Genomic DNA, 15395 nt, shown 5'->3' on the forward strand with positions numbered 1-15395 from the left:
ACACCAAGCACTGTTGGCCCATCACCCATGTCTTCGCTAACCAGCATTGGTTCCTGATTCCTTGCATCAATGCTTCCGATTTAAAATTGGTATCCTCGTTTTTATACCCCTTCATTGCCTCACCACTCCCAATCCCTAACCACCTTCAAGCATTCAACCCCCACTTCATCCTGGTACTCTGTTCCTCCAACTCTGGCCCCTTATGCATCCCCCCCTCAATTTGCTCCACCATTGTCAACCATGCCTTGAGCCACCGAACTGGAATTCCCTCTCTATACCTCTATGCTTCTGTCTCCTCTTTAAGACCCACCTCTTTGACTAAGCTTTTGGCCACCACTCCTAATCTCCTCTTCTCCGGCTTGACATCCATTCTCCTTGCGCCTTTGTGAAGCGCCTTGCGGTCTTCCACATCAAGAGCACGATCTAAATGCAAGTTGCCACCACCATGATCTGTTTTTGATGGCATTGGTTGAGGGATAAATGTTAGTCAGGACACTGGGGGAACTCCCTGCTTCTCTTCGAAGTAGTGCAGTGGGATCTTTTACGTCCACCCGAAAGGGCAGACAGCGCCTTGGTTAATGATTCCTCGGAAAGACGGCACCTCCAACAGTGCAGCACTCCCTCGGTACTGTGCTTAATTGTCGGGCTAGATTATGTCCCGGAGTGGGGCTTGGGTCCACAATCTTCTGAGGTGAGACTGCTAACCAGCTGATGTGATGACCGTATGATTTGTGTGTAAGTGAAGTTCTCCTATTTGATGCCACGCCCCTCACGCGTTCCGTCCTTCCGCAGGCGAGTGCTGCATTGCACTGAAGTCGATGATCGGCAGCACCTCCCAACAGTTCCTGACCTCGCTGTCGCACAGAGGGGAAGAAACTGGCAACATCCGTGGGTCAATGAAGGTCCGAGTGCCAGCAGAGAGAATCGGAACCCGGGAGCGCCTTTACGGTACTTAGCACAGCAGCGATAACACTCCAGCGTGTCCGGTTCTTTCATGGCTTTGTTCAAAAGTCCATGTTGCGTGTAGGTGTTAATGACCCCCGCTCTCCCATTTGTCTCGGTGCATAGGAACAGGAGTAGGCCATTCAGCCCCTTGAGCCTGTTCCGCCATTGAATTGGATCATGGCTGATTTGTATCTTAACTCCATTTGCCCACCTTGGTTCTGTAACCCTTAATACCCTCGCTTTACAAAAATCTATCAATCTCAGTTTTGAAATTTTCAATTGACCCCCGATCTCAACTGCTTTTTGGAGGAGAGAGTTCCAGATTTCCACTCCCCTTTGTATGAAGAAGTGCTTCCTGACATCACCCCCGAACGGCCTGGCTCTACTTGTGAGGTTATGCCCCCTTGTTCTGGACTCTCCCACCAGAGGAAATAGTTTCCTTTATCTACCCTAGTAACTCCGTTATACATCTTAAACACCTCAATTGAATCATCCCCTAATCTTTTATACGCGAGGGAATACTAGCCTAATATATGCGTCCTGTCCTCATAATTTAACCCTTTTACCCCTGATACTGACCTTTTTAAACTGAGTAAGAATGCAGCTATACTGCCACCTTTGATGCCGAGAGGTTTCAGATGCTCGTCCTCTTTGTTTCACGTTATATGGTCATCTCAAGAATATATGACGTCCTCCTGTTTCCAATGGAAGTCAGTGTCCGAGTTTGTGGTTTTATCTGGGCAGCAACAGAATAAAATATTTGTGTACGGATGGCCAGGTGAAGACAGGGCAGGGCTCAGCTGTGACGATCCCACGTGGTGCGATACTCTGCCATTGCTCTGCTGTCTGAGCTCACAGACAAGTGTGGCCATTTGGGGGTGGGGTGGGGGGGATGTTAATGGGACGATGGCCACCGGCCGTGGAAATGTACCCCAATAGGAGTCTGGACTTTCAGGAGACGAGGGAGGAGAGGAGAAACAAACATGTTCAACAAAAGACCAAACCAAAAGATGTGCTGATAGGATGAGATGAAGTAGGGAGGGAGGAGGCTCCTGTGGAGCATAAACACTGGCATGGACCAATTGGGCTGAATGGCCTGTTTCTGTGCTGTAAATTCTATGATGTTGGAGTCAAACCTGGTTCCTTGCATCATGTGTTTTATTTGTTTTTTTTGAGAAAGGAATCCCAAGTGTCTGTCTCCCATTCCCCCCCGCTCCTCCTCAAAGAGAAGCAGAGAACACTTACTGGCAGCTTTCCCCAAGTGCTGGGAAACCAGCCAGCTCTGATTGGAAGTCTTGTGATGTGGCATCACTTTGAACTCTCTGTTTACAAATGCTCTGCCTCAGTAAGCTTTCCGTTCCACTGTCTTCGCATTGTATGGCGTTCCGTCAGTGGAGATGCATTGTCCTTTTGAGCGCCTGCGTTTATACAGCGTCTTCTAACGTAAAAACGTCTCTTAGACCTTCACGCAATGAGTTACTGTGGCTTCGGGATTGACTTAAAAACTGTTAGGGGCATTTAAAAAAAACATTCTGTCCTTTATTACCAATATAAGTTCCCATGTCCACATTTATAATGTAAACTGCCTATGTAAACTGTCACGTCACCACAGGTGTATTGCAGTGTGACAAGTTTACATAGGCAGATTCCATTATAAATGTGGACATAGGAATTTATAGTGGAAAAGTTGACAGGATATGTGCGCAGATGTAAGACTTCTAATATTATTTATATTTAACAACTGCCTTTGATGCATGACATCGGGAAGCGGAGAGCACTGTCCTCTGATGTTGCAGAATGTGCTGTAGGGCTTTCCTTCGCATTATTTTAAAAACGGATACTGCTAGCAGTTTTCAGGTTGGAATGTAAACGATTGCCCCTCTGGATTGCAGAAATGTCTTGGTGAACGCAGCACTGCCAGTCATTGCTTGTGTTGCAGATGTGTGGGAGTGCATTACAAGATTCATTTTTTATTTATTCTTGGAGTGTAGACGTCGTTGGCAAGACTGATGCTTGTAGCCCAACCCTAGTTGCAACTGAGGAGCTTGCTTGGCCACTTCAGAGGGCAGTTAAGAGTCAACCACATTAGTGAGGGACTGGAGTCATATATAGGCCCAAAACGGGTTAGGTTGGCCAAGGTGGATTTGAACTCATGTTCTCCATGTTATTAGTCCAGTAACAGAACCAGAATGCTACCATGCCCCTAACATATCAAGGGGCTGGAATGAGGTTATAAACCACAAAGGAGGATGTATAGTGCCTTTTTGTGTCCTTCGAAACAAATTTCACATACAATGAATTACTTTGAGGCGCATTGATTTTTGTGTAGGCGTTCGTGGCAGTCAATTTGCATGCATTGAGATCCCTCAAACTGCAGTGGGAAGAATGACCAGTCGGCATGTTTGTTTTTCATTGAGCGGGGAATGCTGGCCAGGACACGGGAAGAACATCCTGCTCTTCTCTCATGGATCTTTAACGTTGGTCTGCATTACTGGAACAACCAGACCAGGGTCAAAGTCATCTGCAAGGCAGCACTCCCTCGGTACTGCCCCAGACAGTCAGCATGTCGTCTGTTTGATTAATAAAGAAAGACTTGCATTTCTACAGTGTGTCTCACGACCTCAGGACATCCCAAAGCACTTTACCACAGTAACTACACTGCAAAAAGTAATTCACTGGCTGTAATGTAGGAAACACGGCAGCCAATTTGCGCACAGCAAGATCCCACAAACAGCAATGAGATAATGACCAGATAATCTGTTTTAGGTGTTGGTTGAGGGATAAGTATTTGCCAGGACATCAGGGAGAACTCCCCTGCTCCTCTTCGAATAGTGGCCATGGGATCTTTTTCGTCCACCTGAGAGGGCAGACGGGACTTCGGTTTAACGTCTCAGCCAAAAGACAGCTCCTCTGATAGTGCAGCACTCCCTCAATACTGCACTGGGAGCGTTGGCCTGGATTATTTGCTCAAGTCTCTGGAGTGGGGACTTGAACCTACAACTTTCTGACTCAGGCGAGAGATTGCTACCCACTGAGCCACAGTTGACACTGTGATAAAAGAAATTAAGGATAGTATGAGATCCTAAGAGGAGTCATATAAAGTTGCCTGAAAAATTAGCAAGCCTGAGGATTAGGAGCTGTTTAGAATTCAGCAGAAAAAGGGCCAAGAGATTGATTACGAGGGGAAAATAGAATATGAGAGTAACTGCAAGGAACAGAAAAGTGGACTGTAAAAGCTTCTACAAGTATGTAAAAAGAAAAAGATTGGTGAAGACAAATGTCTTCACCAATCTTTTTGTCAGAAACGGGAGAATTTATAACTGGGAGCAAGGAAATGGCAGAGCAATTAAACAAATACTTTGGTTCTGTCTTCACGGAAGAGGACACAAATAACTTCCCAGAAATGCTAGGGAACCAAGGGTCTATTGAGAAGGGGGAATTAAAGGAAATTAGTATTAGTAAAAAAAAAATAGTGCTGGAGAAATTAATGGGACTGAAAGCCGATAAATCTCCAGGGCCTGATAATCTGCATCCCAGAGTACTGCAGTTATACAGAGCCTTGGTGAGACCACACCTGGAGTATTGTGTGTAGTTTTGGTCTCCTTATCTAAGAAAGGATATACTTGCCATAGAGGGAGTGCAGCGAAGGTTCACCAGACTGATTCCTGGGATGGTAGGATTGTCATATGAGGAGAGATTGGGTCGACTCGGCCTGTATTAACTCGAGTTTAGAAGAATGAGAGGGGATCTCATTGAAACATATAAAATTCTGACAGGGCTCGACAGACTGGATGCAGGGAGGATGTTTCCCCTGGCTGGAGGGGGGTCCAGAACGAGAGGTCACAGTCTCAGGATACATGGTAGGACATTAGGACTGAGATGAGGAGAAATTTCTTCACTCAGATGGTGGTGAACCTGTGGAATTCTCTACCATAGAGGACTATGGAGGCCAAGTCACTGAATATATTTAAGGTGATAGATTTCTAGACACAGAAGGCACCAAGGGGTATGGGGAGAGAGCGGGAATATGGTATTGAGATAGAGGATCAGCCATGATCATATTGAATGGCAGAGCAGGCTCGAAGGGCCGAATGGCCTACTCCAGCTCTTATTTTCTATGTTTCTATCACGAAAAACAGATTCTCTGGTCATTCATCTCGTTGCTGTTTGTGGGATGATTGCCTACTCCTTTTAGCTGCATAAGTCATTGCATTTCAAAAGTAATTACATTGCAAAAGTAATTAATTGTGTGAAGTATGTTGAGACTTTTCAATGGCACGAGGCGCTGGATAAATGTGTGTTATTTTGTATTTGGGATTGTGTTCCAGCCCCATCTGCTGGTACCAAAGAGATACAACAGCACAATACCAAATTTCAGATCACTCCTACACTGCGTGTTAAATGGGTTAAATTTTAACCACCTGTTCATAGACAATCTAGCCCATTTACCCCGACTGTTGGACCAATGGTTAAACTGAGTGCAGCACAGCTGATTGGGTGAATCTATCTCCTCTGTTCCGCAGAATGGATAAGAGTCGACAAGGATGAAACTGGAGCAAGCAAGGGAAAGCCGGGGTGCAGATCGAACCAGGACTTGAAGTACGGCTATGGTTTGGCAGATCCTTTCTTGCTTTGATGCTCGCTGATGCCACTGGCATTGATTCTTCCTCCGTGGGGGAGGGGAGGGCAACAGCGGACCTGGAAAATGTCCCACTCCTTTCAGGTGGGAGCTGCTGTTTTCACGGGAGAGCAGGAATTTCCTCGCGGAGAATGCAACCGATTGTGTGCTCCTCTTTGAGGGGGGGAATCGGTGGGAGAATTATTATCCTTTTAAACTAGTTTATTCGAAACCAAAGGTAAAACTACTATTGCCTCAGCCCATCTGCTGCTGAAACTCTCATCCATGCCTTTTGTTACCTCCAGACTCGACTATTCCTATGCTATCCTGGCCAGCCTCCCACCTTCCACCCTCTATAAGCTTCGGAACATCTAAAACTCTGCTGCCTGTATCCGAACTCGCACCAAGTCCCGTTCACCCATCATCCCTGTGCTCGCTGACCCACATTGGCTCCCGGTCCGGGAACACCTTAGTTTTAAAATTCTCATCCTAGTGTTCAAATCTCTCCGTGGCCTCGCTCCCCCTCCCGATCTCTGTAACCTCCTCCAGCCCTACCACCCTCTGAGATCTCTGCGCTCCTCCAATTCTTGCCTCTTGCGCATCCCCGATTTTAATCGCCCCACCATTGGCGGCCGCTCCTTCAGCTGCCTAGGTCCTAAGCTCTGGAATTCCCTCCTCAAACCTCTCCCCCTCTACTTCTCTCTCCTCCTTTAAGACGCTGTTTAAAACCCATGTGTTTGACCAAGCTTTTGATCACCTGTCCTAATATCTCCGTATGTGGCTTGGTGTCAAATTTGTTTGATAATCGCTCCTGTGAAGCACCTCGGGACGTTGTACTACGTTAAAGGCGCTATATAAATGCAAGTCGTTGTTGGTTTAGGAAGGGAGAAAACCAGCTGGGGTTCTGGCCTCTGATCATCCGGTGACTCCTGCTTGAAAGTGCACCTGTGTGGACATGAGGTGGGGTCCGGATCGAGTTCTGTGGTGCCCCTCCATTGTCCTGCAGGCCCCTGACACTGGCACATCACCGGCCGGGCCGAGATCTGCAAACTCGGCATAGAATCTGAGACCTTCTTGGCCTTTACGGCTCAGTACCACTCTAGGCAGCGCGGAGCTGTCGGGGGGCGCACGCACCAATCACAAATTAAGATTGGGAAACTCTTGGCACAGAGAGTAATCAAAGTGTGAAACGGAGATAAGAAATGAGAGCAGGAGTCAGCCATTTGGCCCCTCGAGCCTGCTCCGCCATTCAGTCAGATCACGGCTGATCTTTGACCTCAACTCCACTTTCCCGCCTGATCCCCATATCCCTTGATCCCCCTCGAGTCCAAAAATCTATCGATCTCAGCCTTGAATATATTCAATGACTCAGCATCCACAGCCCTCTGGGGTAGAGAATTCCAAAGATTCACAACCCTCTGAGTGAAGAAATTCCTCCTTATCTCGGTCTTAAATGGCGGACCCCTTAACCTGAGACTCTGCCTCCTAGTTCTAGACTCTCCAGCCAGGGGATAGAGTCCAGACTTAGAATATTGGAAGTGAAAACCTTGTAATCAGTTAAACAGTTAGATGCTGCGCTGGGGGCTCGGGGCCATTCTGGATGGACTAAGATGGGTCAACTGACCTTCCTGATCAGTGATTATGTATACAATTATACAGCACAGGAGGAGGCCCATCGTGCTTGTGCTGGCTCTTTGAAAGAGCTATCCAATCAGTCCCACTCCCCCTGCTCTTTCCCCATAGCCCTGTAAAATTCTCCTTTTTGAGTATTTATCCAATTCCCTTTTGAAAGTTATTGTTGAATCTGCTTCCACCGCCCTTTCAGGCAGCGCATTCCAGATCATAACAACTCGCTGCTTAAAAAAAATTCTCCTCATCTCCCTCCTGGTTCTTTTATCAATTACTGTAAATCTGTGTCCTCTGGTTACCGACCCTTCTGCCAGTGGAAACAGTTTCCCCTTATTTACTCTATCAAAACCCTTCATAATTTTGAACACCTCCTATTATATCTCTCCTTAACCTTCTTTTGAGGTAAAGATGGACAAATGCCCAGGTGCAATTTATAAGCTGGATTTTATGTTTAATTAGGGTTTTTTTTTCACTCTCTGAATATCTTGCTCGGTAAGATCAGGCTTTGTGCCAAGGGTGCTTGCTTCCCTCGTGAGCGACTGAGCCTCTTGCTGCTACACAGAAGGTCATGATGGCAGTCTTGCGGTGACCTGATGCAGAGGCTATCGTGACCTTGTCGCCTGGTTTCTGTTTTAACGTTTATTTGTGCCCTTTCAGAGGGAATTCGAAGAAGCTGGCCTCTGTGGAGAGCGTGGGGGCACAGGTTGGGAAACAGGGCGAGGAGGCAGAGAAACCCAGCTGCGTCACCACGGGACGTGCGCCAGCTCTGCTCCCTGGAGCGACGGCTGAAGACAACCAGTCCAGGTAAGTACCGGTGGGGGGAGGAGAGGGAAGGTGGAGGTGTTACCTTTTACGGAATGAGTATTGACACCACTGTGTGAGCCAGTGAGGTGGCGTGGGACTTACAGCAAACAACTCATGACTGAAGCTGCAGCAAAGTCTCCCGATAAAAGCAGGATTATTTCTCCAGCAAAATGCAATGAGTGGAGGATAGTTATGTAATCCAAATTATGTGCATTAAAATCAATCCCAGTCACTTACAGCAGTGCGGTCTCCAGGCATGATTGACGGGCGAATTACCCAATCATCTCCATTCTGGCCGGGAGTTGTGGTGTCACCTTGTGCAGCCTAATTTTTATCGCCCTGTTGAGATTTCCCAGCTGGTCCTCAGTCTGTGTCGCTCCATGTTCCGTTGCTGCTGTGAGCACCCCAGGGTATTTATTTTGCCCTCCGTTTGTAGTCCCAACGCCAGGAAATCCTCGCCTGCGGATAGAAAAGAAAGGATTTGCATTTCTATTTGTCCTTTGGGCGTGAGCAAGATCACATTTATTGCCCGTCCTGAGTTGCCCTGACATAATGTGGGACTGGAGTCACACACATAGCCCAGACCGGGTAAGGACGGCAGGTTCCCTTCCCTGAAGGGCTTGAGTGAACCAGTTGGGTTTTTACAATAATCCGGCAGCATCATTTTTCCTGGTGTCATCAGGTTGCGATGGGGGAGGGGAGAAGAGAGGAGTCAGCTCCCACTCCTGATTACCATCTAATGACTCCTGGGTGTCGGGTGAGGCCGGGCTCATGCTTCGAGGTGATGCCCGTTATGATGGAATAGCCTGACAACCATTACTGTCTCGACTCACACGTGAAAGAAAGACTTTGCATTTCTATAGCGTCTTTCATGACCTCAGGACGTCCCAAAGTGCTTCACAGCTGATGAAGTACTTTTTGAAGTGTAGTCACTGTTGTAATGTCAGAAACGCGGCAGCCAATTAACACACAGCAAGATCCCACGAACAGCAATGTGATAATGACCAGATAATCTGTTTTTAGTGATGTTGGTTTAGGGCTAAATACTGGCCAGGACACCGGTGAGAACTCCCCTGCTCTTCTTTGAAATAGTACCCTGGAATTTTTTACATCCACCTGAGAGGGCAGATGGGGCCTCAGTTTAACATCTCATCCGAAAGACGACACCTCTAACAGTGCAGCACTCCCTCAGTACTGCACTGGGAGTGTCAGCCTGGATTACGAGTTTCTGGAATGGGGCTCGAACCCACAACCTTCTGACTCCGAGGCGAGAGTGCTGCCCACTGAGCCGCGGCTGGCACTTGAATGAGGTGGTGGGAGGCGGCCATACCTTTGGAAGCCTTTACCCCAACGAGAATCAGCGCCTTTAGTAGAGATATTTTGAACAGAAAGGTGACCTTGACTGGCACGATCTGATCTTGGGTGTGTGTTTTTTTCTCAGGTCAAAGCAACAAGAGATTTACTCCGACGCAGATGCTTTGTGTTGCAAGAACAGCTTCAACAACCCAGCTTACTACATCCTGGAGGGAGTCCCGCATCAGCAAGCCTCGCTCATGTCACCGGACCACCAGGCCTCAGCCTTTCCCAAGACGGGGCAGAAAAGCAAGGGCCAGGTCACACTCGGCCAACAAGATAAGAAGCGGCATCATTCGGGACGCCTTCCCTTAGCAAGCGAGGAGGGGTCCCTCTCGGATGACGAGGTGTTGACCCTGAATCGGCCGCCACCCGACTACCCCCCTCCTCCTCTCCCCAAGGCGGTGGACATGGATATGGTGGATAATCCTTTCTACGCCTCCGCGAAAGACCTCCAGCGACCCAAAGCCGGGCCGGCGAAGGACGAACCCGATTTGAGGAACCCCGCCGGCAAACACCGGCTTCCTGCCGACCCTTCGGAGGCCAAGTTTCCCCCCAAAGCCCACCCCAAGCCGAAGCCAGCCTCTGGCACCCCTCACCTGGCTGGCCCATTCCTGGCGGATCACTGCAGCGCTCCCTACCAAGGCATCGTGGATGACCGGTCCTACTCCGCCCTCCAGATGGCCAAGAGTCTCAGCGAGGTGGACTACCAGGTGGGCAAGACCGAGCCCCTGCTGAGGAACCCTCCGCTGCCGGTGAAAGGCCAGCCTTCCCGAGGGCTGCTCCCCGACTACAGCCGACCCACCACCTTCCCTCCGCGCTCCATAAAGGAGAGCATCGAAGAGGACATGGCCGAAGAGGTAACCGTCAGGGCGTCCTGGTGCCAGAGTCTCTTCAATCGTTAACGGCCCCTCAAACGTTGGTTAACATTCTCCCATGGCCGTTCATGTGGGGTTAGAGGGCAGGAGATGTAAGATTCTTGATAAGAGATAGCTAGCTATAAAATACATTACATATATTCAGACCCCATTTTAAAGTCATCCATAGGAACAGGAGGAGGCCATTCAGCCCCTCAAGCCTGTTCCGCCATTCCATTAGATCATGGCTGATCTGTACCTCAGCTTCATCTACCCGCCTTAGCTCCATATCCATTGTTAGCTTTGCCCGTCAAAAATCTATTGATCTCCATCTTAAAAGCTCCAGTTGATCCCCAACTTTTTGGGGGAGAGAGTTCCAGATTTCCACTGTCCTAAGTGTGGCAAAAATGCTTCCAGATTTCACCGCTGAATGACCTGGCTCTAATTTTAAGATTGTGCCCTCTTGTTCTGGATTCCCCCACCAGAGGAAATAGTTTCTGTCTATCTACTCTATCGAATCATTTTAAACACTTGATCAGATCACCCCTCAACCTTCTAAACTTAAAGGAACCCTTTAAGCCCCGGTATCATTCTGGTGAATCTGCACTGCACCCTCTCCAAGGCCAGTTTATCCTTCCTGAGGTGCGGGGCCCAGAACTGAACGCAGTATCTCCAGATGGGGGTCTGACCGAGGCTCAGTACAGCTGAAGAATCAATTCCTCCCCTTTGTATTCCTGCGCCCTTGAGATAAAGGCCAACATTCCATTAGCCTTTTTGATTGCTTTTTGTACCTGCCTACTAGCTTTTAGTGACGTGTATACAGACACCCAAATCCCATTGCTCCTCCACAGCTCCTAATCTCTTTCCATGAAGAACATATTCTGATTTGTCGCCTCTGACCCAAACTTTGCATTTCCCCATATTGACCTCCATTTGCCATAGTTTTGCTCACTCACTTAGTCTGTCTATTACCCTTTGTAACTTCCTCCTCCTATCCACACAACTTACTGTGCCATCTAACTTAGTGTAATTCGCAAACACGGATATACAACTCACTGTTCCTTCATCTAAGTCATTGATATATATGGTGAAAAGATGAGGCCCCAGTACAGATCCCTGGAGAACACCACTTGTTACATCCTGACAATCAGAGTTTATCCCTGCCCCCTCTGTCTCCTTCCTCCCAACCAATTACCAATCCAAGTCAAAAGGCTACAATAGAACTCGCTACCACATGGAGTAGTTGAGGTGAATAGCATAGATGCATTTAAGGGGAAGCTAGATAGACACACGAGGGAGAAAGGAATAGAAGGTTATGCTGTGAAAGGGTGAGATGAAGAGGGATGGGAGGAGGCTCATGTGGAGCATAAACACTGGCATGGACCAGTTGGGCTGAATGGCCTGTTTCTGTGCTGTACATTCTATGTAATTCTATGCACTTTCATTTTTGTCAATAATCTCTTGAGCAGAATCTTATCAAATGCCTTTTGGAAGTCCATGTAGACAACGTCCACAGATGCTCCTTGTTAGTGTGCCGTGGGATCTTTTGCGTCCAACTGGAGAGGGCAGACAGGGGCCTGGGTTTAACGTCTCCTCTGAGACCACTGGTGATGCGTTGCACCGTTTGTTCTGTACGAGGTGTGCGTGTCGGTAAACTTGTCTCGTTCCCTCCCGTAGGCTTCGTGTCAGGCGAGCAGCACCAGCTCCAGTCTCTCCTATGACTCCAGCGTAGGCAACTGGTTACGTCGCCTGGGATTAGAGAGATACGAAGAAGGGCTGGTCCATAATGGCTGGGATGATTTGGAGTTCCTGAGGTAAGCATCTGTGCACTGCGGGTCTGTTCTCTGTCATTGCTGGGTATAGAAATCCCTAATAAACGCCCAAACTAATCTCTTTTTGCAATAGCATCCCTCTGCATACCGCGATTGTAACAGTACCGATAAATTCTATTGACCTCTGCCCAAGTCCAGGTGCTGTGACTCCCCAACTGTGGAGGACATTACTAGTTGGTGCAGTGACCAGCTAGTGAACTCACGCTCCTGTCTCTTGGCGGTTTGCACGTGATGCTGCTTTCGTTTAGCGTCCGCAGTGTGTGAGAAGACAGGGTGGGAGAGCAGGGGCAGCATCAGTACTGCAGTAAAATCACAAAGTGCTGGAAACACTCAGCAGGTCGGGCAGCATCTGTGGAGAAAGAAACAAAGAGTTAGTGTTTCAGGTCGATCACCTTTCATCAGAACTTACTATTTCAGATTTCCAGCATTCGCAGTATGCAGTTACTGATAAACTGTGCACATAATACACCCATTTTATAACATGCATCCTGATACCAAGAACATTATTCCCTGAATGGAAACTCTCGTAAGGGTACGGTAATCTAGTGGTTATAGTACTGGACTAGCAACCTAAAGGTTGAGAGTTCAAATCCCAGCATGACAAGGGTGGCCCTACCAGGAGTTATACTGTGGGCAGTGTAGCTCTCAGGGTTGCAGGAGCACATTGAGATGCAGTCCCTAGGGAAGGTCCAGGCTAGACAAATCAGCCCGGGCTCCTGCTCCTGATTGCTCCGTGCTAGTAATTAGCTCCATGTGGACCAGTCCCCTCGGCTGCAATGCCCCATGGGGAGTATCTTACCAGCACACCCACTGCACAGATTCAGTATGTGAAGAATGGCTGCTTGGGCAAGGAACAGGAGGAGGCCATTCAGCCCCTCGAGCCTGTTCTGCCATTCATTTAGATCATGGCTGATCTGTATCTTAACTCCATTTACCCGCCTTGGTTCCGTAACCCTTAATACCCTTACCCAACAAAAATCGATCAATCTCAGTATTGGAAATTGTCAATTGACTCCCAGCCTCAACAGCTTTTTGGGGGAAGAGTGTTCCAGATTTCCACTCCCCTTCGTGTGAAGAAGTGCTTCCTGACATCACCCCTGAACGGCCTGGCTCTAATTTTAAGATTATGCCCCCTTGTTCTGGACTCCCCCCACCAGAGGAAATAGTTTCTCTCTATCTACCCTGTCAAATCCTTTAATCATCTTAAACACCTCCATTAGATCACCCCTTAATCTTCTGTACTCGAGGGAATACAAGCCTAGTCTTTGCAACCTGTCCTCATAATTTAACCATCTTAGCCCCGGTATCATTCTGGTGAATCTGCGCTGGACCCCCTCCAAGGCAAACATATGATGGAACAATCCCTCAGTGCAAGATGGAAAGGAGGGGATGACAGACAGCACTGACGGGGAAATGGGAAAACCTCCAATTAACAATTGTTTGTGTTTTTTCTCTTGATTCCTCCAACAGCGACATAACAAAGGAAGACTTGGAAGAAGCTGGTGTGACTGATCCCGTTCACAAGAACATTCTGCTGGAGAGTTTGCAGCAACTTGGAAAATAACTTGCTGTTGATTTATTTTTTAAAAAGTGCCTTAGGAGATTTTTTTTAAACTTGATAAACAGTAGTCCTAAATCTCCTGAAGCAATATTGAAAAGGAGAAAACATAAATATGATCTGACCTGTCCGGGTGAGGAGGTGGAGTTCCAGCCCTGAGCACTGATTATAGAACTAACCGTACTGCGGAGGGCAGAATCTACCATCTCCTTCCCTTCGTCCTGTTTTTCCCCCCAACTCCTCTCTTCCCACAGTACAGTTTCTCCGCCCACATTCTTTGCAGGGAATTTGTCACGGAAAAGGAATCCGGCGCTCGTGATGCCTCCGTCGACCGGGGTCTCGTCAATCCAGCTGTTGTAGGTTATAAGATGAGAGGTGGACAGCGATGACTGCGAGCACAGCGCGTCTGCTGCTGTACCTCAATCCACGGTGTGCAGCTAAAACCCATCGTCTGAGCTGTCTGCCTGGGGGAAGAGGGGGGGGTGGCGAGGGTAAAATGATGTTACTTGAGGGTGTAGTAATTGCCTTTCTCCCTGTGTCACAGAAAGCCAGTCTTCCAGTCTGGCGTTGGGAGAATGAGTTCTACTGTAGCTGTGCGGCACTGCCCTTGGGTACTGATTATATGCGTGCGCACCGTTCTGTGCTGTGACGGAAGGGCAGGGGTGTGAGGAGCACGGGCACAGTGCAGATAATGCAGAAGGCGGGAACTGAATCGTGAGTGTTTCTCGAAATGGGACCAACCTGTTCTGACTGGGGTAAAATCACTCCTGTTTTGTATCCTGTGGGGAGGAGCTGCTATGGGGCAAGGTTTAGGGAGAGAGAGAGAGAGACACCACATATCAGATGGGAAGTGCGGGGAAATGAAGTTAGGATTGTGCAGAGATATCTACTGGGATTTCTTTTCCCTTCGTCACTGGAGGGCACTTTTGCTTCTCTGCCCTGCGGTGAGTTCTGGGGCGAATGACGATCAGCTACCGTCAGTCGCTGTGGTAGAATCTTCTGGAAAATTTTACGTTGAGGGGGCAAAAGAAAATCTTTGTGTTTCTTCAGCATATTTCTTCTCACTCTTTCCCCCCAATTTTGTTCTCACCACACCACCTGTAGTCTGAGGGCGGAAGGAAAAGCTGATAGCAGACGGTCTCTGATGGGTGCTTGGGACAGTGTAGAGGGGGCTTTACTCTGTATCTAACCCGTGCTGTACCTGCCCTGGGAGTGTTTGATGGGACAGTGTAGAGGGAGCTTTACTCTGTATCTAACCCGTGCTGTACCTGCCCTGGGAGTGTTTGATGGGACAGTGTAGAGGGAGCTTTACTCTGTATCTAACCCGTGCTGTACCTGCCCTGGGAGTGTTTGATGGGACAGTGTAGAGGGAGCTTTACTCTGTATCTAACCCGTGCTGTACCTGCCCTGGGAGTGTTTGATGGGACAGTGTAGAGGGAGCTTTACTCTGTATCTAACCCGTGCTGTACCTGCCCTGGGAGTGTTTGATGGGACAGTGTAGAGGGAGCTTTACTCTGTATCTAACCCGTGCTGTACCTGCCCTGGGAGTGTTTGATGGGACAGTGTAGAGGGAGCTTTACTCTGTATCTAACCCGTGCTTTGATGATCAGTGGAACAGGCAGGATAACCACAGTTTGTACTATCCTTCCCAAAGTGCTTTGAAATGGCACCGTAATGTAAGGTCGTGTTGCGAGCTGGATTTCTCTGCAACACTGGATGGTAGAGGAGGCCCTGTCAAACCTCAGATTCTGGGCCGTCCTCAAACACTGAAAATTATCCCCCAAAAGCCCTACTTAATG

The 15395-nt window shown here is 48.3% G+C and overlaps 1 protein-coding gene across 1 annotated transcript in view; it reads left to right on the forward strand.

Annotated features, from left to right (window-relative positions):
- inppl1a (inositol polyphosphate phosphatase-like 1a) overlaps positions 1 to 14921 on the forward strand; it is a 146018-nt gene extending 131097 nt beyond the window's left edge. The window contains exons 23-28 of the mRNA XM_067985599.1: positions 793 to 948; positions 5469 to 5544; positions 7850 to 7996; positions 9438 to 10209; positions 11884 to 12020; positions 13509 to 14921. Of these exons, the coding sequence (XP_067841700.1) occupies positions 793 to 948; positions 5469 to 5544; positions 7850 to 7996; positions 9438 to 10209; positions 11884 to 12020; positions 13509 to 13602 (1382 nt within the window). The 3' untranslated portion in view covers positions 13603 to 14921. The remainder of the gene's footprint in view (positions 1 to 792; positions 949 to 5468; positions 5545 to 7849; positions 7997 to 9437; positions 10210 to 11883; positions 12021 to 13508) is intronic.
- The last annotated feature ends 474 nt before the right edge of the window (positions 14922 to 15395 follow it).

The sequence above is a fragment of the Heptranchias perlo genome, chromosome 6 (genome assembly GCF_035084215.1).
Source record: "Heptranchias perlo isolate sHepPer1 chromosome 6, sHepPer1.hap1, whole genome shotgun sequence".
Classification (NCBI taxonomy): Eukaryota; Metazoa; Chordata; class Chondrichthyes; order Hexanchiformes; family Hexanchidae; genus Heptranchias; species Heptranchias perlo.